Below are 23,628 nucleotides of genomic sequence, written 5' to 3'. Positions count from 1 at the left end.
CTTATCAACTCTCATGATTTGGAGGGTTGCATAATATTTTTTGAATGCAAAGACAAAGCTTTGTGACTCATGTAGTTGCAGGAGACTGATCTTTGAAGGCTAAAAAAGGGCAGCATCTCCCAGCATGATGGAGCATGATCAAAGAAATCCTACTGAGGAGAAGTATCTGGAGATCTTCTTTGGGGTTTAACCATTCCACTTCCTACTTTGTCTCCCAGCAGTAAAGCAGAACCTCCTTTTCCAAGCCACTTGAGGCTTTAAGTCATCTTATGCAATGTCTGCAGGAGACCTGAGGAGTGCAGAAGAGAGAGGACTCACTGATTTAAAGCTAAAGTACATCTAGACAGATGAGCAGCCAACAAAAAACACATGGAAAAGAGACTTAAACAATAATGATTCCCTTTCTCCGTAGAACGTTGTTCAAAACACTCTATGTCAGTGCAAAGGCATTCACACACAAACATGACACATAGTTGACTGCAGAGAGCCGTTTCTGGAGACCCATGGCCAGCAGAGCACCACCAGCTCTGAACCCCCCCTGCCACAACCAGCTACAGGAGGTGTTTAAGGTACCCCATGAGAACAAGGCTGACCGTGGAGCCGCAGCGATGCTGCGGGGAGCGCTCTCCACCGCGGCCGCTCGGCGGGGCTGGGGACCGGCCGGCGCTCGCAGCCCGCGGCGGGCGGGGCGAGGGCGGTGCGTGCGGCCGCCGCTGCCCGGGGAGGGGATGTTGGGATGCCGGGATGCTGGGATGGCCCCGCGGGCTCCCTCCCGCCACACAGCGCGGCGGTGGCGCGGGCGGCATGTGCGCCGCGGTTCCTCTCGTCCTCCTCATCCTCCTCTTCCTCCTGCTGCTGCTGCCGCGGCTGTGGCGGCGCGGCGCGGTGCCGCTGGAGCCGCCCGGCCGGGCCGTGCTCATCACCGGCTGCGACAGCGGCTTCGGGCACTTCCTGGCGCTCCGCCTCCATCGCCTCGGCTTCACCGTGTTCGCCGGTTGCCTCTGCCCCGGCGGTGATGGGGCGCAGCGGCTGCAGCGGGAGGCCGGCGGCAGCGGCCGCCTGCACATCCTGCAGCTCGATGTCACCAGCGCCCGCGACGTGCTGGCCGCCAAGGAGCTGGTGCTCAGCCACCTGCCCGAGCGAGGTGAGCACCGAAATCCGCCCCTCGGGGCGGCCGGGGCTGGAGGGGGGGTCCGTTGTGCCGCCACGGCTTGTGGCCAGCGAGCACCAACACGGACGGGGCTTACGGCAGCTCCCGCTGTCCGTAACGGTGGCGCTTGTGTGAGCGGCACAAACTGGGGCCCATCCATAGGTGCCGACAGTGGAAATGGGTGAGGAAATGCCCGAGTGCGGGGTCCCTGGAGCCCTCTACAGGTATCCGACAGGAGTAAACGGCAGGCAAAGCGAAGAGCAGCCGCGCACGCACTGGAGGAGGTGGGAAGGTGATGTATTGCAGGGCATGATTTGTGAATAAATAAAGGAGATGCAGAGAGGGCAGCTGCCGTGCCACACCAAAGCAGCTGCTCTTAGTACAACTGGAGTTTGTCAAGCTGGTCCCTCAAAGGGTCACTTAAAAGGAAACCTGTCCCGTTATACCCCCTATAAAGATTATACACCCAGCGGAGGGGACAGACTTTAACTTGCAAAGTAACTGCAGACAACTGGAATCCTGTGTTATCCGCTCAGAACACATGACACAGTGCAGGACATGGGCCACAGTTACCTCCTTTCCCCCTTCAGCTGCAGGGCGAGAGCCACCCAGTGTGATGCTGGGGATACACTTGGCACAGAGCACACTTAAGCAGGCTTGGAAGTAAGATTCCCTCAGAATTACAGACACTTGCTGCTCACACAAGGAAGACAAGCAGAGAATAAAGCAGGTGGAACAATAATGAAATGCAAGACCTCTGCCTGCCTGGTTCATTAACATGTTGGGAAGCGGATGAGACAAGAAGTGGAGTACGAAAAAGCCTTGATGCTGCTCATGGAGTACATGTATTTATGGTTGATCTTGACCTTATGTGATTAAGAGGCAGTGTCTTCAGGCTCTTTCCCAAGCTGCAGAGACAGTGCAGATGACTCACAAAAGCTCTTAGAGGCTCGATGAGGACCAAGTCACCTGAAATTCTGGGTTAGAGATAATTTATCCTGTAATTCTGGCAGTTTATGCAATGGTCATGTTTATGCTGTTGTGTAGACTCTCAAGTCTACAGTTCAGCACTGACCTGCTGGTAGTCCTTGCTGCCTATAGGCGTGTGGACGTCCCTACAGACCAAGACAAATCACACTGGGGACATCAGGGCCTGCTGGAGGGGCCAGGAAAGACACTTGAGCACAAGTGGGGCTGAAGTGCAGCATGGACACAACGTGTGCAGGGTGGTTTTCCTGGGCTGTCAGCCCCTGCTGCAGGGCTGGGCTTGTGCAGCCAGAGCACAGATTGTATGAAACCTTTTCCCACTGTTGGTCAGCTCTTCTGCTGAGGGCACTCTGCAAAGGCAGAAAAGAGAAACAAATTTTAGAGGTGCAGATAGCACATGTGCCTTTTGGGAAAACTCCCAATTATTGAGTAATAATAGGAGAAGAGCTTGGGGGTGTTGGTTGATGAAAAGCCTAACATAAGCCAGCAGTGTGCACTTGCAGCCCAGAAAGCCAACCATGTCCTGGGCTGCATCAAAAGGAGCATGAGCAGCAGGTCAAGGGAGGTGATTCTTCCTCTCTACTCCGCTCTCGTAAGACCCCCCCTGCAGTACTGTGTCCAGCTCTGAGGCCTCTAACACAAGAGGGACATGGACCTGCTTGAGCGAGTCCAGAGGAGGCCCCGGAGCTCTGCTCTGCTCTGGAGCCAGGCTGAGAGAGCGGGGCTGGGTCAGCCTGGAGAAGAGAAGGCTCCTTAAGGGGAGACCTTATAACAGCCTTCCAGTACCTAAAGGGGGCCTACAAGAAATCTGGAGAGGGGCTTTTTACAAGGGACTGTAGTGACAGGACAAGGGGGAATGGCTTTAACCTGACAGAAGGGAGATGAGATATTAGGAAAAAACTCTTCCCTATGAGGGTGCTGAGGCGCTGGCACAGGGTGCCCAGAGAAGCTGGGGCTGCCCCATCCCTGGCAGTGTTCAAGGCCACGTTGGACACAGGGGCTTGGAGCAACCTGCTCTAGTGGAAGGTGTCCCTGCCCGTGGCAGGGGTTGGAACTGGATGAGCTTTAAGGTCCCTTCCAACCCAAACTATTCCATGATTCTATGAAGTAATCTTCCTCCTAAGCTTATTAAGTAAAAAGAAGCAAAATGGCACAACTCTTCTTCTTAATTTATAAAATATAGGGCCATAAATATTTTTATCTCAAATGTAAAGAAACTGTGAGGATACTCCACTTATGTAGAGTCTTTAAGCAAAAGACTTCAGTAGGAGTGTTCCTTCTTGGCACCTCTGAAAATAGACGTGGTGTTTGCTTTGGTATTTTAACTTTATAAACCAGTTTCAATTTCCTGATTCAGCTGAAGGTTAGCTCTCATACTAACCAGTTTAGTTTTTAAAGACAGGAATTGTGGGTGTTTTACATTTCAGACAAAGATTCTTCTAAATGAAAGAGAATTCGGAACCATTTGTAATTGCATTTATGTCGTGAAAGTACCAAAGAGATGAGAGAACTATGTGACTGCGCAGAATATGTGATGTGCTACCCAAAGGTTCCCAAAGGGTGGGCAGCAGAGCAGGTGCCTCGAAGTCCCACCAGTTAAAGAACTCTCCATAGTGAGAGTTTTCACTCGGGTACCATCAGCGTGCTGGACTTATAGATTCAGGTCACTACAACACTCCTGTATGGCTCCCAAAATAGTCACAGGGAAACCAGGAAACCACTTCAGCATTCTCCAGGTTTAATGGTAACTGTGTAAAGGCTATGGGCTCCAAATTCAACCTCAGAAGATGTACCAAAACAGAGAGGAAGCAGTTAAACAACAATTACTTTTTGCATGCTGTGTTTAAATAGCTCGGAGTAAATCCTGGGAGGGATTAAACAGTTATTCTTTACTATTACAGTATCATCCTTTCCATGGTCTGTGCATCTCAGACAAGTATGTCCAAATTATGTCCTTTATCTGAAATCTTTTCTTGTAGTTGATGAAAAAACATGTTTTCTCACATTCATTATGTCTCTGTACACTATATTCTTCCTTTCAAACTTGCAGAATGCTCTTGTTTCTGCTTTTATTTCCATTACGTATCTCGATCCCTATTGTCAGCATCACATACACTTGTTCTAGACCTTATACATGGACAAAGTAAGAGAGTCTCTGTCCTGAAAAGTGTTCCAGCTACAACAGAGGGCTCTCTAGACAAGAAGCTGGCGATGAACGGAGGCTCACAGAGCTCAAGTCTCTCATGAATCTTGTTTTTCAGCAGATTTTAGTTACTTCAAACCTAGCCCAAAGTTGAAGAGGCTGCAGTTCTGCACTGCAAGGCCTGTATTTTTTGCCTAGAAACCTGATGAAGAACCCAACCACCTGATTGTGGACTCCACTGGACATGTATCTTCACCTTCTAGATATGCCATAACCATGAGATAACACCCAAGCTCTACCTTGTCTTCTTTCTCTGTTATGCAAGAGTAGAAATCCAAACTACTGGTAACACACTAGCTGGATATTCTGCCACTCCATAGGTAGTTTCCCTGGAAGTATTTGTCCTATTCTAGACTATGAAATTACATCAATCTGCAAAGAAGGGTAAATCAGTTTCTATGGTAGGTATCTCACTCTCTAGAGCGAACTAACTGTTCTTCCATGAAAATCTGCTGGCCCTGATGCCTTTATTTGTTCTTATGGCTTGTGTGCCATAAGATGATGCCATTAAGATGTCGCCATTAAGATGTCTTTCTTGCTTAGAAAGAAGAAACTTCTTGCACTTGCACATTAAAACAAATATGAAGTAGACTAGGACTTTGGAGCATGTTGATTTGCAACTCTCTTAAGCTATACAGCAAACCTCAGTGTTTTTCTTTCTTCTTTTCTTTTTCCTGTTTAAAACATGAATTTTTCTCCCTTTTCTTGCCTGTTGTGAGTGGGTGACATGGAGCTAGTTGGAAGGGAGGGCTGTTAGTTTTAGTCCTACCTCCTACTCCAAGGTTATGAAGTACTCTTCTCCATGGAAGATTTCCTATTCACAGAATCCACCCAGGAGGCCCATGCTACCATATTTTAGGCCTGACTTCCTGTAGAAATAGACTCATCCTTGCAATGAAGACAACCACAGCAAAACATTCCAGGCAAAGGATGGTGAGTCATGAACGTATGTATCAAATTTGGGAGTCTCAGCTGGCCTGCTACCATGGACACCCTGCATTGCCACACACAGATTGTTCTGCTCCCTCTCTTCATTCTTCTGTAGGAATACGGTAAATCACACTGTCCTTCCTTTGGCTAATTTCCTTTAGTATTGGAATCTTTCAGGAAAGAGCCTGTCATTTTTGCATGTGCTCAGATTAAAATGAGAAACTCCAAAGATCAGTGATTCCAAGAATACGTTTGAGTTTAGGAAATCTGGCCAAATTCAGGTATTATCTGTGCGTGGGCATCCACAGAGAAATGGCCTGATTCCAAAAGGTTTTGCAAGCACACAGCTTGATTGACTTGCATAGGAAGAGGACTTCTAAGAGTTTCTGGAAAAACAACAGGCATCTTTTGGGCCTAAATAAGGACTTTGAATATGTGCCTTTTGGTCAACATGTCTTGAAATAGAAATTCTCTGGGAGGTTATGTGAGAGCTAGTGGTCTCCTGAAAGCCTCACTAAGCTTAAGTTAGGACTCCTGAAGTGATTCTTTAGATCCCTGGCTATATCTTTTAATCTTTGTCCTCAGGATCCATTTTCCCAGCACAGAGATCAGTGAAAATATCTTTGACATCCAGTTCTACTTTCCAGTTTATTTATCCCCCAGCTGCTGGAGCATAATCTAACAACACCCTTCTTCCTAAACTGTGCTTGACCTTCCAGATCAAACATCAGCTGCTTGATCTTCATGTGTCTGTGCATGGACACCCTGAGGAAATGCAGTGTCTCTCTCCTTCAGCTGTTGGATTCTTACTTGTGCCTTGTCCTTCTTGATTTCCACCTAAGGACTGTATTTCCCAGGTTACCTGAGCTGCATTTGTCTAAGCAAATACACGATGTATTTTGTGTGCAAGTTTATAGTATTAAACAAAAAAAGGAAGACCAACGCAGGTTCAAGAACCCTGAGTACGCAGCTTGTTTCGCAGGTGGAAGGAAGTTTGCTGGAAAAGTGGCATAAGGGAATAATGAACTGTTCGTTATTTGGGTAGAATTTTGCAAAATGATTCAACTAAACAAAACTGCAGGAAAATATTGGGAAAATATCAGAACATTTCCCATTTGGGAATGCCAAAACGTTCTAAGAAACAACACGTTTCACTTGAGGGCAATCAGAAGGTGTTGAGCTGACCCTGAGCAAAACCTCTTTTTTAAGTTTTACTTCATCTTCTCCTCAGAAAAGTCTGTTCCAGTTTAACTCAAGCCAGTTTTGCTCCTCTTGACTTTTGATTTGGCCACTGCAAAGAAAGAAGGAGCCATTAGTCTGTGAACTCTGCCTGTTTATAGGCACAGGTTGGCCTCACCACTAATCACATGGAGTCTTTGAAGTGCAGGAGGCAAATGCCTGGAAAGCAAACTTAAGCCTTGCAGGCTCTATTCTGTGTTCCACAGTTGAGAGAAAGAGGAAGAAAATCAATTGTCTAAAGTTTAATGGCTGGATTTCTGAAGCCCTAATGAATTCAGGGATATGTGGAGCAAGTGCTCTTGCTGTGCTGTGCAGGATGTAGTGGCAGAAGCAAAATGACTGTTTTTATTAGCAAAGGTGAAGCTGAGAAGATGAGGGAACAGCTTTGACACTGGTGCCAGGCTTTAGTTTGTGCTGTGTTAGTTAGCTTGTGTAAAAATAAACCTGAGTACAGAGACCTCCAGCTTTAAGTAGAAATGGAGGGGGTGCAGCTACTCAGTTCCTTTGCAGATCAGATCATGTGCAAATACTGATGTTAGCTTTTACAGAGGACTCTCTAATCCATTGATCTGGAAGCATTTTACAGGGAGGTCAGTGCCATGGGGCTAGTTCCATTTTAAGAAGGAGAAATAACGCCAGAGAAGAGGAAAAGGCCTGGAACAACAGGGCAATGGCAGGAGGAAGAAGGAAGTCCAGGATGCCCAATTCCAGTGGCCAGTTTTTTGGCCCATTTCCTCTCCTGTGCTAATATTTGGGACAGTGGAGAAGAGGTGAGTACACAGGAAACTGTTGCATTGCTAGGACAGTGGTCAGCCTGTATCTGAAGTTATAAGAGAGATGCAGTGCCAAGGATTGCTGTGTGACAGACCACTGAATAATGATTTATTCTCTTTGGAGGACAGAGTTATCCAAGTTCTGTGTGTTAAATTCCTGATTTGGAGTGTTCTTCTCTGCAAATGAGACATTCACTGGAAGAACTTTGTTTCTTTCTCTGTTTAAACACCAATTTCATTACATAGTAGTGTATATATGTTAGCAAAGCTTACAGAGCTCTGCTTTACAAACTAATGCAAAAGATTTCCTGTTGGAGCTTTAACTTTTGTTGTGAATGAAACCCAGTGTTAGCAGTTCTTAGCAGGGCTCTGGAAGGACAAGACACCATGAAATCATCCCAGGAGCTTTGTCACAGAAAGAAAAGAGTTCACCCCAAGGGTTTCTGCAGCACCTTCACCAGGGTGACCAAAGGTCTTCTGAGAATTTCTTTGCTACCAGAGGCACAGGAGCATACAGCTGGGTTGGCATCACACCCATGCCCAGACTCTGCATCCAGAGGAAGGAAGGAAGGAAGGAAGCCTGGGTTTCTGGAGAGGCAGAGTAGATGCTGTGGAATCACAGAATGGTTTGGGTTGGAAAGGACCTTAAGATAATCCATTTCCAACCCCCTGCCACAGGCAGGGACACCTTCCACTAGAGTAGGTTGCTCCAAGCCCCTGTGTCCAACCTGGCCTTGAACACTGCCAGGGATGGGGCAGCCACAGCTTCTCTGGGCACCCTGTGCCAGCGCCTCAGCACCCTCACAGGGAAGAACTTCTTCCTTATACCCAACCTAACTCTCCCCTGTAGGCAGGTATGAAGGAAGGTATGAGAAAGCACTAATTTGCCTCAGATATATTCAGCAATGCTTGAAAAAAGAGCATAAGCACAATTGTCAAGAGTGGCAGAACCAGGCTGCAAACAGCTATTTCATGCAAGTCAGGCTACCCCCTGTACTTCTTAGTCACACCACTGGTCACCCTACAAATAGTAGCAGTCAGGATTTGAGGACAGAAACAAAGTGTTTTCAAAAGCACCGTGTCACTCACTGCTTTACTGTACATGTAGAGGTGTGTGCTATGAAGGCAAGGACAAGTCAGCCTGGCATCATGAGCATGCAGTCAGCATGTCAGCCCCAAACTGACACGCACCCCACACTTCAACAAGAAAGCATTTCCAGCAGTGGAGGTTATTAGCAGTGAGCAGCGCTCACACAAAGTGTTCTGTGCCTGTGGGCTGAAGGGCTTGTACTTTGTGGCAGAGACCTGTGTCACAACAAGCTCTCTGTGACAATTTGCTGCCGAAAAATTTCGGCTTGTAAACACTGGAATCTTACTGCATTTCAGGGATCTGGGCTCCTTAGCACCAAACCCACTGTTGTATGAGGAATAGAGTTGTCCAAGAGTACAAAATAAGAAGAAAACACCGTAGCCACTGACCTAACTTGGCTCCTTTACCCAGTGCTGCACGCATGTACCTGATTCTGGCTGATTTCAGAAGGAATCAAAGCTCAAATCCTGGAAAAGGATCCCAGACTCAGGCTCCTAAATTTAGTCAGGCACTTTGAAAATATTACCCTGTCGCCTTTATACTGCTTAATGTAATTTCCACAAAGCCTCTCATAGCACACAGTGGGATTAAAGTAATTAAAATATCATGGTACATTGCATTGGCAGTAAGATGTAGTCTCTCAGATCATGTTATTCATAAATAACTTAAGACGACTAAAAGTGAGTGATTATTAAATAGCACTGAGACTTATATAGTCCAGATAATGACCACAGTTGCATTCCCTCATGAAACAAAACATGCCTGCCCTTAGAAGCAGAAAGCTGAAAAGATAACACAACTAAAAACTTGTTTCCATGGGTCCAAATCTCTGTTTTGTCACCAAATGGTGGTTGCTTTGCAGTGAAAGATGCTTGTTGAGCCTTTTCTCTCCTGTAGGTTTCTGGGGGCTGGTCAACAACGCCGGAATCTCAACATTTGGCGAGACAGGGTGGCTGCCTATGGAGAAGTATGAAAGATTTGCAGATGTGAATCTCCTTGGGAGCATCAGGACAACCCTGGAGTTTCTTCCCCTTCTAAGGAAATACAAGGGTAATGCTAATCCACTGTTATTTAGAGTTGGAGAATAATTAGCTTACTATAATCAGGGCAATGTAGCATCTATAAAAAAAGCCTTAATTGTCTCTCATTGAACTGAAATGACAGGCTCCTCCTGTGTGGCCTGAAAAAGCAATCCTGATTCTTGATCCTGAAAAGAAGGTCAAGTTGTAAGGGGGAAAAGTAGCCTTAAAGAGTCTGTCTTTAAAATACATAGAAAAAATGTTTACTAATAATGAATTAGCTCCGTCTTTGACTCAAAAACAGAGAGGAAAAAGTGCTTACAGTAGATTATTAAGCCCAGGCAAGACTTTGTAAGCACTGACAGTCAGAAAACACAAAGATCCCATGAACTCCTGCTTAACTTCATTATTTAGGCTTTACTATTTTACTGTTTGGCAATTAGGAGAGGAAAGATGACATCCAGTCTCCAGTTCCAGGCCTAGCGAGATCCTCTCTATGACCTTGGGCAGGAAACTTCAAGTACAGAGCCACGTGGGTATCCAATGGAACAACTGCATTTGCATGGCTCAAACAGCCCTCTACGGCATTGCAGCATGTCTCGATTGCTTTGCGGTTTGTTCTCTACTTGTCCCTGTCTGTATTTGGGGAGGAAAGATACCCTTTTCCTTTCTCCCCCTTTTGCTAAGCTTGTCTGTTTAAGTTGTAAGCTCTTTAAGGTGAGGATCTGTTCTGTGTGTATACAACATCAACTAAAGTGAGGGCTGTGTTGCATCTGGAAGCCCCACATGCCACTGTTACGCAAGATAAAAGCATCCCCTTTCTGGCTCCTTTGCTTCTTTCTGCTTGGTTGCCTTTGGTCTATGATATTCTGATGCAAGAAGAAAGAAACCTTTAAATATTGCAAGCTGGATGTGTTCTTGTAAACCAATGTGCTATTGCATGTACCAGTGAGTGTGTTATGTGGCTATTACGCGGGAACATGCCACTTTTCTTCCTGTGATGTCCTACTTACTGCTAAAACTCTGTGGTGCTGATCCACCAGAAGCATTTGTCTCACTTCATGAATTGCAAGGGGTTACTTTGAAGTGAAAGGGACTAAATGTGTGTTTGATGCATAAACTTTCAGACTTAGGTCTGGATGGCTGCGCATACATAGTGCCTTAGCTCAAAGGAGCACTCTGCATCTCACTCCTGGCTGCCAATGCTGCCTTTATTAACTGCCCACACTCCCATTTTCAAGTCCCATCCATGCAGGAGAGGAGACCAGGGCATTTCTAGGAAGAATTCTAGGTTTCCTGTCTCCTTCCTTGCAGGAACAGCCAGGACAGCTAAAACTCATGGTTTTGGGGGCAGCAAGGGACCTCTCCAAATGAAAAACTTGAATTACGGATGTTCGAGCAATCTCCTGGAAAAAGCTGGGTATCAATAACTTTAGGCAAAGAGAGAAGTTGAATGATGTGTCGCACATCCAGGGTGCATGTACCAAAGCATTCAGCTACTGGATAAAGGAGCCCTTCCTAACTGAAGGGCTCTGAAGGGCAGGATGGGTTCTGAAGGAAGGGCTTCCTGCCATTTTAGGATAAGCATCTGTTCCAAGAAAAACTTCCAGATTATTAATATTTGTAAAGGGAGGTGTTGCCCTCCAGCCTCGAACTTAAGCATCCTCTTCTGAAAGGAGCAACATTTCCACATAACTTTTCCACCTGGCCAGGCTAATGTAGCATCTTGATCAGCAAGCTGGTCGTTGTTCTCCTGTTACTGTATACAAGATTTATTCCAGACACTGTGTAGGAAGGCAGGGAACCTAATTCAGAGTGACAGATTTCCCTGCATTCCCATGATAGCCTTTTGATACCCCCAAAGCCTAAATAATTTGCTTAGATCTGTGGCAACTATGTTTTCTGTACTGTTAGTGATGAAGCCATCTCCTGTCTCGGCTCTGGTATTGCTATATCCACATGCACACATTTCTCACTCCATGGTACGACTGTGTGATAGAAGTTTACAAGTAAACAATGGAAAAGAATCACAGCTCAGACCCTCAAGTCAGAAATCCCGGATATTTAGGGCATGCCTGTACTTGGCAGGAGTTATAAAGGAGGAGAAGTCAGCACAGATCAGTGAAATTGTATCAAGGCAGTGTGAGGCTGCACAGATTTTGTCAAGCCACCTTTCTCTGGTGAAGCTTACCCCTGTACAGTCTGATTTTGACTTTCTGTGCACAGCTGTAAGCCAGGTCTCAGTGCAGACATCATTAGTGCAGAAAAAAACTTGTTAGTTGCATTCACTGCAGGAAAAACCATCTGCTCCTTCCCTCTGCAGTCCTTCTCGTATCATAGCATAGGCTTTCATGACTATTTTTCGGTCTAAAGTTTTTAGGAGACTGCTTTTTTCCATCTTTTTCATCCTGTCTCAGACTCAGAAGGAAGAAGCAGCACATAGGGAGTGTGTTATGCTTTGTCTAGTCCAGCATCTTTCTCTAGATGGAAGAAAGATTTCTGTGTGAAGTTCTCTGCTTAGCAGAGCTGAGTGCACTTCTGTGCTGGCTCTGCACACTTACAGGGCCCAGCTTTGGCATCGTATGTAGTAAACCAGCATAGAATCATAGAATAGTTAGGGTTGGAAAGGACCATCATGCTAAATATCACGTTATCAACAGTTCAGAAGACTCAGGTTAGATCAATAATTCTATGTTAAAGACTGAGAGCGAAGTTATTTGCACTCTTTTCTTTCCAGGACGTATTGTTTTCATGTCCAGCATTAATGCCTATTTTACTCTGGGAAATGGCATTTATTCTATGACCAAGGCAGCTATTGAAAAATTTTGTGATGCTCTAAGACTGGAAATGAAGAAGTTTGGTGTCCAGGTAAGTGCCGTAATGAGTAGCTGTTGTATGAAACTCCCTGCTATTTCTAACATTGATTTTCATGTGAGAGAGACATTTCACCCCTGAAACTTCTTAGAGAGCTGAAATGCATCTATTTATGGGAATAAGAGGCAACTTGCACAAAGAACACCAGACGACAGTGTGAGGGCGTGTTGTGATTTAACCCCATCCAGCAACTAAGCACCACCCAACTGTTCACTCATTGCCCTCCAGCACGATGGGGAAGAGAATTGGAAGAGTTAAAGTGAGAAAACTCATGGATTGAGATAAAGACAGTTTAACAGGTAAAGCAAAAGCTGCACACACCAGCAAAGCACAGCAAGGAATTCATTCACCACTTCCCAAGGACAGGTGGGTGTTCAGCCATCCCCAGGACAGCAGGGCTCCAAGTAACGGTGACTTGGGAAGACAAATGCCATCACTACCAGTGTCCCCCCACTTCCTTCTCCTTCCCCAGGTGTGTATGCTGAGCATGATGTTATATGTGTTATATGGTCTGGGATACCCCTTGGGTCAGTTGGGATCAGCTGTCCCAGCTGGGTCCCTTCACAACTCCTTGTGCCCCCCCATCCAGCTCACTGGTGGGCTAGGATTAGAGGCATAAAAGGCCTTGGCTCTGTGTAAGCGCTGCTCAGCAGTAACTAAAACATCCCTGTGTTACCAACGCTGCTTCCAGCACAAATCCAAAACACAGCCCCATACCAGCTACTGTGAAGAATATTAACTCTATCCCAGCCAAAACCAGCCCAGAGTGGAAATTTTAGCCAAGGGAACAAGAAGAAACATATGCAAAATAATATCTAATCTTGTGCAGAGTAAGCTCCATGCATCCAAATGACAGAGATTAAGATTGGAGTTGAATCTGTGGATGCAGCTTCCCCTTGGAAAGCGGTGGTTTCTCTGTGGCTGATCAGTCAGTTGGAAATCCCTGAGAACAGCAGACCTGGGTCATGTTTGCAGTTCTGAGAAGCTGTGGGATAGCAGGTCTTCTCTTTGTGCCAACACTGCCACTTCCACCCTTCCTTCACATCCTCTACGGTGGAGAAACTGCCTGAGCAGTGCCATGGCCTGGGAAGAGCTCCTAACAGTCCAAGTAATGAAACTTTCTCTGGGGTGGCTCTGGGAGCAAAGAGCCCAGACAGATATTGAGGTCTGTGCAGTGAGAAGGAAGGCTTGTCACCTACCTGAGGGTTTTTTTCTTCTCTCACAACATTAGTGCTTAAAAGATCCTTCCTTTTTGTGGGAACAGCAGCACTGCAAGAGGCAGTATCCTGCAGAGTAATTATGTTTTTATTCTCTTAGCCTAAGAGGCTCTAATAGTGCTCTTAGTGCCTTGTCTAAGCAATGCTGATAGTCAAACCTGAAGCTTAGATCACTAAGTAGCTTCACTAGGCTCTTTCCTTGGAGTCACTCCACTGCTGAAACACTCCTCTCAAACACTAAGTCTTCCCTGGAGGATTTACATTGGTGTACTCTTTATGTACACAGATTTGCAGCATTGTTCATAAGCTTTGTGTTGGAAGAAATTACAGCTATGCATCTAGTAACTGCTCCTCTTGGATAAATATAAAATGCTATAAAATGCAAGTGATTTTACATACCCTAATACCACACAGCATGATGAGGATTCCAACCGATTAGCTGAGGATAATCCCAAATGCATGGAAGAGCTTAGTTTAACAGGTAAGCTACTCTGGTCGTTTTGGGATTTTACATTTCCCCAGCCCAGGAATAGCCCCAGCACGCAACGCAGAGAGCCAGGCTGACAACATTCCAGAGTATCTATGATTCTATTTCTGACTGTATGCAAGACACTGGTTGGCATTTGCCTGAGAACCTACGCTGCAGAGAGCCAGCAGAACAGACAGTCCCTCTTCCCTGTGCTTCCCTCCCCTGCTCTGTTATTCCTTTTGTCCTTCCCACAGAAAATCACCCAGAGGTTGCAAGGAACAGAGCTGTGGCTCTGTCCCACTGCACCTGGCCAGGCAGGCTGGCTGCCTGCAGGAAAGTATGTGTCTTCCACTAGAAAGGCTACAGAAAATCAAGGAAGGGAAAAAAAGTAGCATCTCTTCTTACCTCCAAGCCAACTCCAAAAGACTACCAGAACATGAAGTTTTCAAAGCCCCTTTGTTTAAAAATAAATGTGGGAAGTTTATTATTGGCATTAGTTTGGCTAATAGCACCCAAAGGGGGGGCTCCCAAAGATGTCCTCTGACAAACTTGAGGCATAAGGTGCCCCAGCTATGCACACTGTTTCTGCTGGAGCTGATCCACATCCCTTCCTGCTCCCATACCTGAACCCTTCTGGTATGCAGCACACCGACTGCCTTGCAGGCTGCGACAGGCACGTGCTGTCCCAACACACACTGCAGCCTCTGGTAGATGGGCTGGGTGGCAGATGAGAGACATAAAGGTTCTGCAGCACCACAGACTTCCCAGAGGATGCCTGTCAGATCCCCAAGTATCTTACATGGCTCAGCACCATTTTTCCTCACCTTGTGTTGTAGTCTTTAGAAATGAGGTCAGCTAAATGCCACAGAGTTTTTAATGTTGCATAGCTACAAAGAGTTTGAACAAGCCCGCTGCTAACTGAGACAGGCGTGCATACTGGGAGTGCTCAGCATGCTCTGAAAGCCCTCAAAGCCCCAGGAGTTAGAAGAACAGCAGCAGCAACACACGGAAAGCAAACAGGCGGAGCAGCAAAGGATGTGTGTGCTTTCTATTTAAATCCACATGCACAGAAACCTATGGAAATGTGCTAATGACTTCAGTGAGAGCCAGATCGGGACGTTTTGTCCCCTCTGTGCTTGGCTGATAAGGCCTATTTTACTTTTAATTAGAAATACTTGGGGAAAACAGCGCTTCTTTCCCCAGGACCTTCTAATTTTCTTCGACATCTCCTTTTGTCCTAAACTGGGGCAAAAAATTATCAATTGCCAGATCCACCACTGAGTGAAAACCCCCTCAATATTCCACTTTGGAGACATCGAAGTCATACTGAAATGCTTTGTCTCAGTACTGTCAAAACATTTAAGCATTCTATAAAACTCAAAGATGCACAATTGCATTCTGTGAAGATATGCTGAGTAGTCAAAACAAGAACATTAAATCAGAGCGAAATAAGGAAGTCAGAATAAAGCACCTCTGCAATCTTAAACACTTCATGGGAATATATTTGATTTCAGTCAAGTTTTCAAGGTTAAAGTTTCAATAAAGCAGCATTTTCTGGAAGAAATACATCTGCAGAAAGCTTTTGATCTGTTTTACTGACTGTCGTATTTAATTGGATTCAGAATGACTGATTGCACCTTGATAAGTTTTACGTGTTGCTTTTAGGTCTCTGTTATCCAGCCAGGAAATTATGCGCGCTTCACAAAGATCCAGCCACCACTCAGTGCCGAAGAGATCTGGAATGAACTCAGTGAAGAGGAAAAGACAGTTTACAATAAGGAGTATGTTCAAGAGCGGGCAAACTTTTTCAACAGCATTCTGAGTGAAGGAAGCAGTAATGGCAATGAAGTTGTGGATGCTATGGTAGATGCTTTAATGTCTCCTGCACCCAAGGCGCGTTACATGGTAGCGAAGCTGAAGGAAAAAGCACTGGTGTTTGTGTGTGCTTTGTTCCCAACCATTGTGATGGATTCTGTTTTGTCTTATGCTCTGAGTAAAGTAAAACTTGGTACAGTTCACTGATTCAGGCAGATGTGAACATTTAAAGATGTGAAAGCCAGGGCTGAATCTAACGCCCCCTGAGATCAGTATAATGACACCGAAAAACTGATGCAAACTTTGGAGGGTCTCCCTAGTCAGAACTGTCAGTTACTCTTAAGGAAAAACATACAGGACCCCACATAAAATTAATACATTTGTCTGGGTGACTTTATTTCTCCCATGTGAAAAAAAAATACATCCACTTATGCTGCTTTAGGTATTGCCTAGAAAATTTAATGCTGCTTTTTCTAATGCAATACCAGGTTACTGTGCTACAGACACGAGGGAGACAGAATGAAGCATCTCCTACATGACAACTGCACATCTGAAATCATTACAGCTGACATGAAAATACCTTATCTGTAGGATACTGAGTAGTAATTTATTAGGGCTGATGGGAAGAGGTTAATGGAAAAGTTAGGAATGAGATACAGACCTTGAAAGGCTTTTAATAGAGTTAGGTGGCTGTAGAAAGTTAGGAAGTGTCAAATAATAAAGTAATATGGAAACAGTGTCTTTGCTAACTACAGTTCAGTACTTTTTCAGGTGTTCTGGATAAATCTGTAACAAAGCCAGTACGTCATGGGCTTTGGAAAATCAGTAGCATATTCCATTTACAAATAAATATTCAATCCTAAATAAACTCTATCTTCTATCTAATGTCTGGATTAATCCGTGCGTTAACCTAAAACGTAGCTAAACACTAAGGTGACAGATACCAGTATGCAGTAGCAGCCTGCAGCTTAGAAAGATCATATTCACTCTGGAGCTCTGGTTTTGCTACCTGATGAAATAATAAATCTATTAATAGGAACAGGAAAACTTCAGTAACATGTATCCATGAAAGTAACTGAGCACAGTGGCTTCACTAGCAGTCTGTTGTGGAAAAGACTGCTGGTTTACACATACACAGTTTTAAATTTGGTTTGGTTGTGGCATGGCACAAAATCCAAGAACTCTGGGGCCAAAAGACCCCAGAATAGCTGGGATAAGCTGTGGTGACACTGGTAGCATGGGGCATTAGCCTCCCCCAAGCCAGGTCTCCCATATCAAATCAAAGACACTGCTGTAAGTGGACCTAGTTGACTTACTTCTGGTCTGAACCAGAAATTGCATCCTAAACCTGCAAAGTCTTTCCTGATATGTCTAATTAATAACTGAGAAAAGTTCCCCTCTTGTAGTGGGCAGTTTGAGTCAGGAACATAGGCGAGATGAGCAAACATGACTATTCCAGGTCCTCTCCTGATACACTCAGCAGCAGAACCACCATCTTACTGCACTTGGTTTAGACTGTGGAACATCTCTTTCCAAATGCTGGACCCATCCCTGGAGCTGGCATTGGCAAGAGGACAAGTCAGAGCTCCCATCTGACTCCACAGCCCATCAACAGCAAGATAATCAGATGATTATCATCCACTCTCCTCATTTAACCACAGCTAAGCAAGGCCAAGCAAGGGAATAGGAACAAGTCTTATTCCAAGTAAACCAATTGATTTCTTGTATAGGAATTCCCCCTGCTTGACCTCAGGGATTTCAGCAGGCTTACAGTGCTTTGGAAGAGTTGCTTTCATGCTCTTTGTGCGGATTACCCTTCCTTACAGTAAGGATTACCCTTCCTTCCTGAACTCAACAAGCAGCTTTGAAGCCCAGATGTTTCCCCATCAGGCCCAGGACACATGTGCTTCTCTCTGCCTCAAAGACAATGACACTTTCCATTACATGGCCTCCCTTCTCCTTGCATTTCTGAAACCTCCTGCAATAAGTAGTTGACGAGAGCCAGCACCACCAGAAGATTTCCCTCCCAGATACCAACGACATGAACTAAATTCAGGCTGAAAATTCCTGTTTATGTCATGAAGCAGGTGACCAATATTTCAGTAGCCTCATGTAACATCAGATGAGCAATACTCCAGAACATTTATTCCTTCGTCCTGAAAACTAAGAACTTGCAGTGCGTAGTATCTCACACAGGGTACAGTGACAAGGCAGATGGGAACAGATGGGACAAATGAAGGCAGTTTGTGTTTTCATTGCTGTCTCACCTGTCAGCATGGAACCTGAAAAACAGCTATAAAATTATTATCTTTCTGCTTCCCCCTCAGCTTTTTAATATTGTGATCTGCATATAAAGAACTGATCAAGAGAGAGTCAGAGCTTCAGTTATTAACAGGCCTGATGCCTCCCACTGAAAGTCATCTGGAACCCTCCCACTGATTTCTATGTGTTCCAAGGCACAGTGTTAGACAAACACACATAAAAAAAAGGAGAGGGAATGATTTCAGAGTCCCTGGGCTTAATAAGAAAGAGACCCTCATAAGAAATAGCGATGAGAGGGGTTCAGCACTCCCTCCTCCACATGTCTTGTTGGGTACAGAAGTTGTGGGGTTAGTAAGAGAAGCTTTTGTTGAACAAACATTAACCAAGTCAGCGACAAACTCCAAGGACCCCCAGAGCTGTTGGCTCTTCAGCTGAACTCCTGCCCATCCATGTGTCACTGGAGAGCTCACCCAACTCTAGGGATCCCAGCCCTCACCCTGGCCACACAGCACCTGGAAGCATGTCCTGGAAAGCGCAGAGTTGCTGGACTCCCCATCATTCCTTTTGCTACTTTGCCACATAGTTGGATGAGAAGTGCCTCCCTCTTATCCAGTAACCCCAAAATCTCAAGTCAAGTCAAGTTACCTCAAGTCAAGTTAAGGTGCAGACGCATACAGGAAGCCTGTACTTACAACATCCAAAACAAGCAATGGTTACAGTGTTTTAGGAAAACCTGAGGTGACAAAAAAAGAAGATAAAAAACAATACTCTGTTGACACAACTCTTAAATCTGAAATACTTCTCTCTCCTGATACGCAGCTAACCTGCTGTAGACACTCTCCTGGGATTGCATTCAACAGGGAACTTCTTGGCAGAACACATTAGCTTTTATCACTACTCAGCTTTTACAAGCCCTGCTAACAGCTTGGGAAAAACTTAAATTTTCCCTTGAAAACAACCACCACAAGAGAGATGCAGCTTTCCTCCCAAGCATCTTCTCCAGGGACACAGTAACTAAGTGACTTAACCGAGTACAGAAAGCAGACGTGATACTACCATGGGTTATGGAGCACCCTACTAGCCCTATGAACAGGCACATGGATTTTACAAAGGTTTGGTCAGGAGGTAAATTCCAGCCATCGTGGGGTTTTCTTACTAGGCACTTACACCAGTTATTCCATGGGTTTTCTCTTCTATGCAAGATTTATTCCTAAGAGTGCATATTAATTGGCAGAAAGAATAAGCATTGTTTTTGACAGGAAGCGATAACAGAAAGAGTATCAGAAAGAGCAATAAACTTAAGCTAAATCGATTTAGTAAGTTATGCATTGATCTGAGTGATATTAACAGCTTCAATCAGTGTCATCAAAAAAGAAACAGAGCAGAGCCCAGGAAACACACATATAACATGAGGAATAGCAGGGTATTACCTACCAGCACAGTTTTGAGGTGGTTGTGCTGCTGTGTGAAACAAAGATCATCTCCAGAAACTCATTGCTCCTTCCAGAAGGAGACTATTTCCCTAACTTGAAAGGGTGTAGATTGAGAAATGCCTCCATGACAACTCCCCAGCCTGGGCCATGGGCTGTTCCAGTGGGTAAAAGACCTGTACCTCTGCACGTGTAGGGAGCATTGCTGTGGGCATCACCACCAGTTACACACACCCACCCTAAGTAGCTGCAGCAGCACTTCGCTCCCACTGCAGTGTTGTGGATGGGCTAAGCAAAGAGTTTTATTGATGATTAGGAATATTAACACCCTGATTTGATCTCATGTTCCCTCAGTATAACTCACAGCTAGCAGAAACAGTTCAGATGACCTTCAGAATTAGCCCAATGTGTAAGTTTGTGCCATTCTCCCAAGCTGACAAATCCGAACAAGGAGATTTTGGGCGTAATGCGCCATGCAGCAGATTTTTTGCAGTAGCATCAGAATCCAGAGAGATGAGTAACAGGAATAATTACTTGCACAGTAAAAGGTTTAAGTAAAAGCCATGCAATCCCCAAGCACACTTCCAGCTGAAGTCAAGCTATCATGTAGCTCAGCTCCCACTGATGTCAGCAGTGCTCCAGTGCCAACCAGCACCAGAGTCCTTAGAGTGCAGAGTCTCCTTCCAGAGGTCGGAACATCCACGTGCTTTTACATTGACAGATAAAACCCAGCACAACACAAAGACGGCAAGTAACAGTGAGGATGACAGCTATATTATTCCACTTGTTCCATGCAGGGACTGTGCAGTGCTGCCAGTCTGGCACCTCCTGCTAGCACCAAACAAAACTTCACAGCCTTTGTATTTAAATACTTTGAAGCTGCTGTTCAGCAGTGAAATCTATTCATGTGGAATTGGACCATTTTGGAGCCATAAAGTGAACATACTGGTAATGGGGGCTTTACCTATCATGATGAAGCATGTATGTTGTAGGAACAATGGAGGTTAATGTTTAGGAGTGTGTAAAACAAGGGGAAGACATACATGCTCCCGGGTAATAAATGTTCTTTGGAATAATCTTGGTTAGGAAACTATTTATTACTGATTATCTTATTCTCAAAGGCTGACACAGTGGGCAAAACCTATCTGCTGTGGGCTCCAGAGATTGCATTTATCCAGGTAACCATGAAGTGGAGCACCTCTGGGATTGTCCCAGGAGCAGACATTGCTCCTTCCTGACCCTGAGCTGCTAGAGATGTCGATGTGTGAGGGGAAAGTACATGCTTAGAGCATCCAGGACAGAGCAGCCTCAAGACCACCCCAGTTTTTACCACACCAAACCTCTGGGCAGCACTGCTCTCAGACGAAGACTCAGGTGGTGTGCAGACACCTTGGTCTGTACCAAACCATGTGAGAACTGTGTCTCGATTTGTGCTGTGCTGTGTTTGCCTCTGGGAGCTGTAATCTCCAGCTACAAGGCTCTAGGGTATTTCCAAAGCTCTGGGCAGTTTACACCTTTCTTTCTTTAGTACAGTTACATTTTTAGTGCCACCATCCCACTTGTATTCCTGCATTACCTTGGCACTCCACCAAAACTGAGCTGTCAGGCAAAAAGAGCCAAACAGCTTGAGACTTCAGACCTTGGGATAATATTCTCTGGGGAGCTTTACTTATCTTGGAGATAAATAAAGGGAGATAAAGAAAGGCAGGGAATACTGTGAGTTTCTCTAATAGGATTTTGATCCTATTTATTTTGGAGATGTTGCAGTACCTTAACACCAGAGCAGCAGCCAGCAAGGCAGAGATGCTCTGCTCTTGAAGCCACATTGCTTTCAAACACCAGTTCAGCTGTTGAAAAAGGATGCTCTGCTTCTTGAATCATGAGTCCTCATTATCTCTCTCAAAAAGCTCATACAAAGATGATCATCATGAGAAAATACATATTATCACAAAAAACTAAATACCCCCCTCAGTACACATGCACTTATACACACATCCACACTTGGGGTGAAATATCAAGTAGCCACACTTGTTATAGTCTAGCTCCAGAGTTTCCACAATTTCCAGAGTCAAGTCATGCAAGTGTTTCAGACAGTGTTTTTGTATTGGACTGAATTTCAAAATACATGTGCTAGCTTTTCTAATGTGCATCTTACCCTATGAAGTGGGAAAAGGAGAATTCACCTGGGCCTTCAGGACAAGCCACATGTGTCTCCTTGTTTGTGGCAACAGCAAAACAAGAAGTCTAACACAGAATAGCAGGGAAACATCTGCTGCTGTGCTGTATTTGCAGCAGCTATTTGGTATGACTGAGGAGAAGGGCCTGGATGATATATTTTCCAAAGAGGAAAGCAATCCACCAAGGCAGAACAGTGCAAGAATAAATCCAGCCAATGCACACTACAAAGTGCTACCACAAGATAGCTACTGTACAAACGACACTCCTGGCAGGAGAAATAATGAAATGCTTTATGCTATAATGATGTTGTCTCTCGTTGTGACTCACCACACAGTGCCATGCCTTGCATCACCCGCCTTTCCGTGCTGCCAGGCGTGCATCCAGCTGTGTGCCACCACTTCCCTGGCAGAAGAGATTTCATATCAAAACCTATTTTTTTAATTGAACTTACTAATTTTAGAGGTGTTTTGCAAATAATTCAACAGCCAGCCTTCGCTAGGTACAAGTCAAACAGTCTCCCTGCAGGAGCTGGCCTCTCTGCCGTTATCCCATACATGATTACTGACCCAACAGGAGCACCAAGGGCCAGCTGGTTTGTGGCACTTGGAATTAAACACTAAATACTGAGAACCTGAGAAGTCCCTGTGTTAATGGTGTTTGCCATCTGGAATGAGTTATGCTTGAACTTGCTTAAACAGTTTTGAGCATTTTTCCCCATTCATTGGCATTGACATTTTTCTCCTGTTAATAAATAGGTTTCCCCTTCCAGTCAGGTTTATGAAAAATTATGTTTCAATTCAAGTCTAACACACCTCATTTATATTACAGTGCTACACAAACCCTCTGGGGATGGCTATGAAGTTGGGTTATACACAGATATTGTAATTCTGTTTTTGTAGCCAGTGATTCTAGTAAAATTTAGAGGTGATTTACATGGGAGGAAGAGGAGGTTTGGCAAGAAAGTAAGTCAACAGTAAGAAAACAACAAAGGCCGTGACATCCGATCCCTTCCCCACGGTACCATAGAAGGACACCGAATACTTTTTCCCCCTTGAAAGCAACAGGGGGAAGTAATAGAATCATAGAATCAACTATGTTGGAAAAGACCTTTAAGTGACTCCAGCACTGCCCTGGGCAGCCTGTTCCAGTGCCTGAGCACCCTCTCGGGGAAGGAATTGTTCCTCGTCTCCAATCTAAACCTCCTCTGGTGCAGCTTGAGGCTGTTTCCTCTTGTCCTATCACTTGTGACCTGGGAGCAGAGACCAGCCCCCTCCTGGCTCCATCTTCCTGTCAGGCAGTTGCAGAGAACAATAAGGTCCCCCCTGAGCCTTCTCTTCTCCAGACTAACCCCCCCCCCCGTCTCAGCCTTTCCTCATCACACTTGTGCTCCAGGCCCTGCACCAGCTCTGTTGCCCTTCTCTGGCCCTGCTCCAGCACCTCAATGTCTCTCTTGTAGTGAAGGGCTCAGAACTGAACACAGGATTCGAGGTGCGGCCTCACCAGTGCCCAGCACAGGGGGATGATCACTGCCCTGGCCCTGCTGCCACACTGGTGCTGATACAGACCAGGATGCCTTTGGCCTTCTTGGCTGCCTGGGCACAAGCTGCTCATGTTCAATGGCCATCAATGGGCACCCCAGGTCCTTTTCCATGAGCAGCTTTCCAGCCACTCATCATAGAATGGTTCAAGTTGGAAACGACCTTAAAGCTCACCCAGTCCCAACCCCCTGCCACCGGCAGGGACACCTTCCACTAGACCAGGCTGCTCCAAGCCCGGTCCAACCCGGACTGCACACCCAGCGCTGCCGACACCGCCCTCGCCACAGGCCAGGCTCCTTCACCCGCCACACCAAGCCCCGCGGCGCCTGTCTCCCTCCCCGCCGCCGCTGCCCGCCACCCCGCACCCCGGCCTCACGCAGCGGGCGGCGGGCGGGTCCGTACCTCGCAGCCCGCCGGGGCGCTGAGGGGAGCCGCCGCCTCACGGCCCGCTCCC

The 23,628-nt window shown here is 45.7% G+C and overlaps 2 protein-coding genes across 2 annotated transcripts in view; one reads left to right on the top strand and one right to left on the bottom strand.

The window, feature by feature from the left end:
- PAK5 (p21 (RAC1) activated kinase 5) overlaps positions 1-23,628 on the bottom strand; it is a 178,017-nt gene extending 154,389 nt beyond the window's left edge. The window contains exons 1-2 of the mRNA XM_030490255.1: positions 23,577-23,628; positions 21,964-22,038 (exon numbers count right to left, since the gene is read on the bottom strand). The gene's annotated coding sequence lies outside the window, so the exon portion shown is untranslated. The remainder of the gene's footprint in view (positions 1-21,963; positions 22,039-23,576) is intronic.
- Positions 710-16,646, top strand: LOC115609695 (D-beta-hydroxybutyrate dehydrogenase, mitochondrial-like). Its single transcript, XM_030490258.1, has 4 exons — positions 710-1,144; positions 9,270-9,422; positions 12,129-12,259; positions 15,617-16,646. Exons 1-4 carry the CDS (start codon positions 745-747, stop codon positions 15,971-15,973), a joined length of 1,041 nt encoding a protein of 346 aa, XP_030346118.1. The 5' UTR covers positions 710-744; the 3' UTR covers positions 15,974-16,646.

This window comes from Strigops habroptila, chromosome 6 (assembly GCF_004027225.2).
Source record: "Strigops habroptila isolate Jane chromosome 6, bStrHab1.2.pri, whole genome shotgun sequence".
Classification (NCBI taxonomy): domain Eukaryota; kingdom Metazoa; phylum Chordata; class Aves; order Psittaciformes; family Psittacidae; genus Strigops; species Strigops habroptila.
This window is presented reverse-complemented; position numbering and strand designations above follow the sequence as displayed.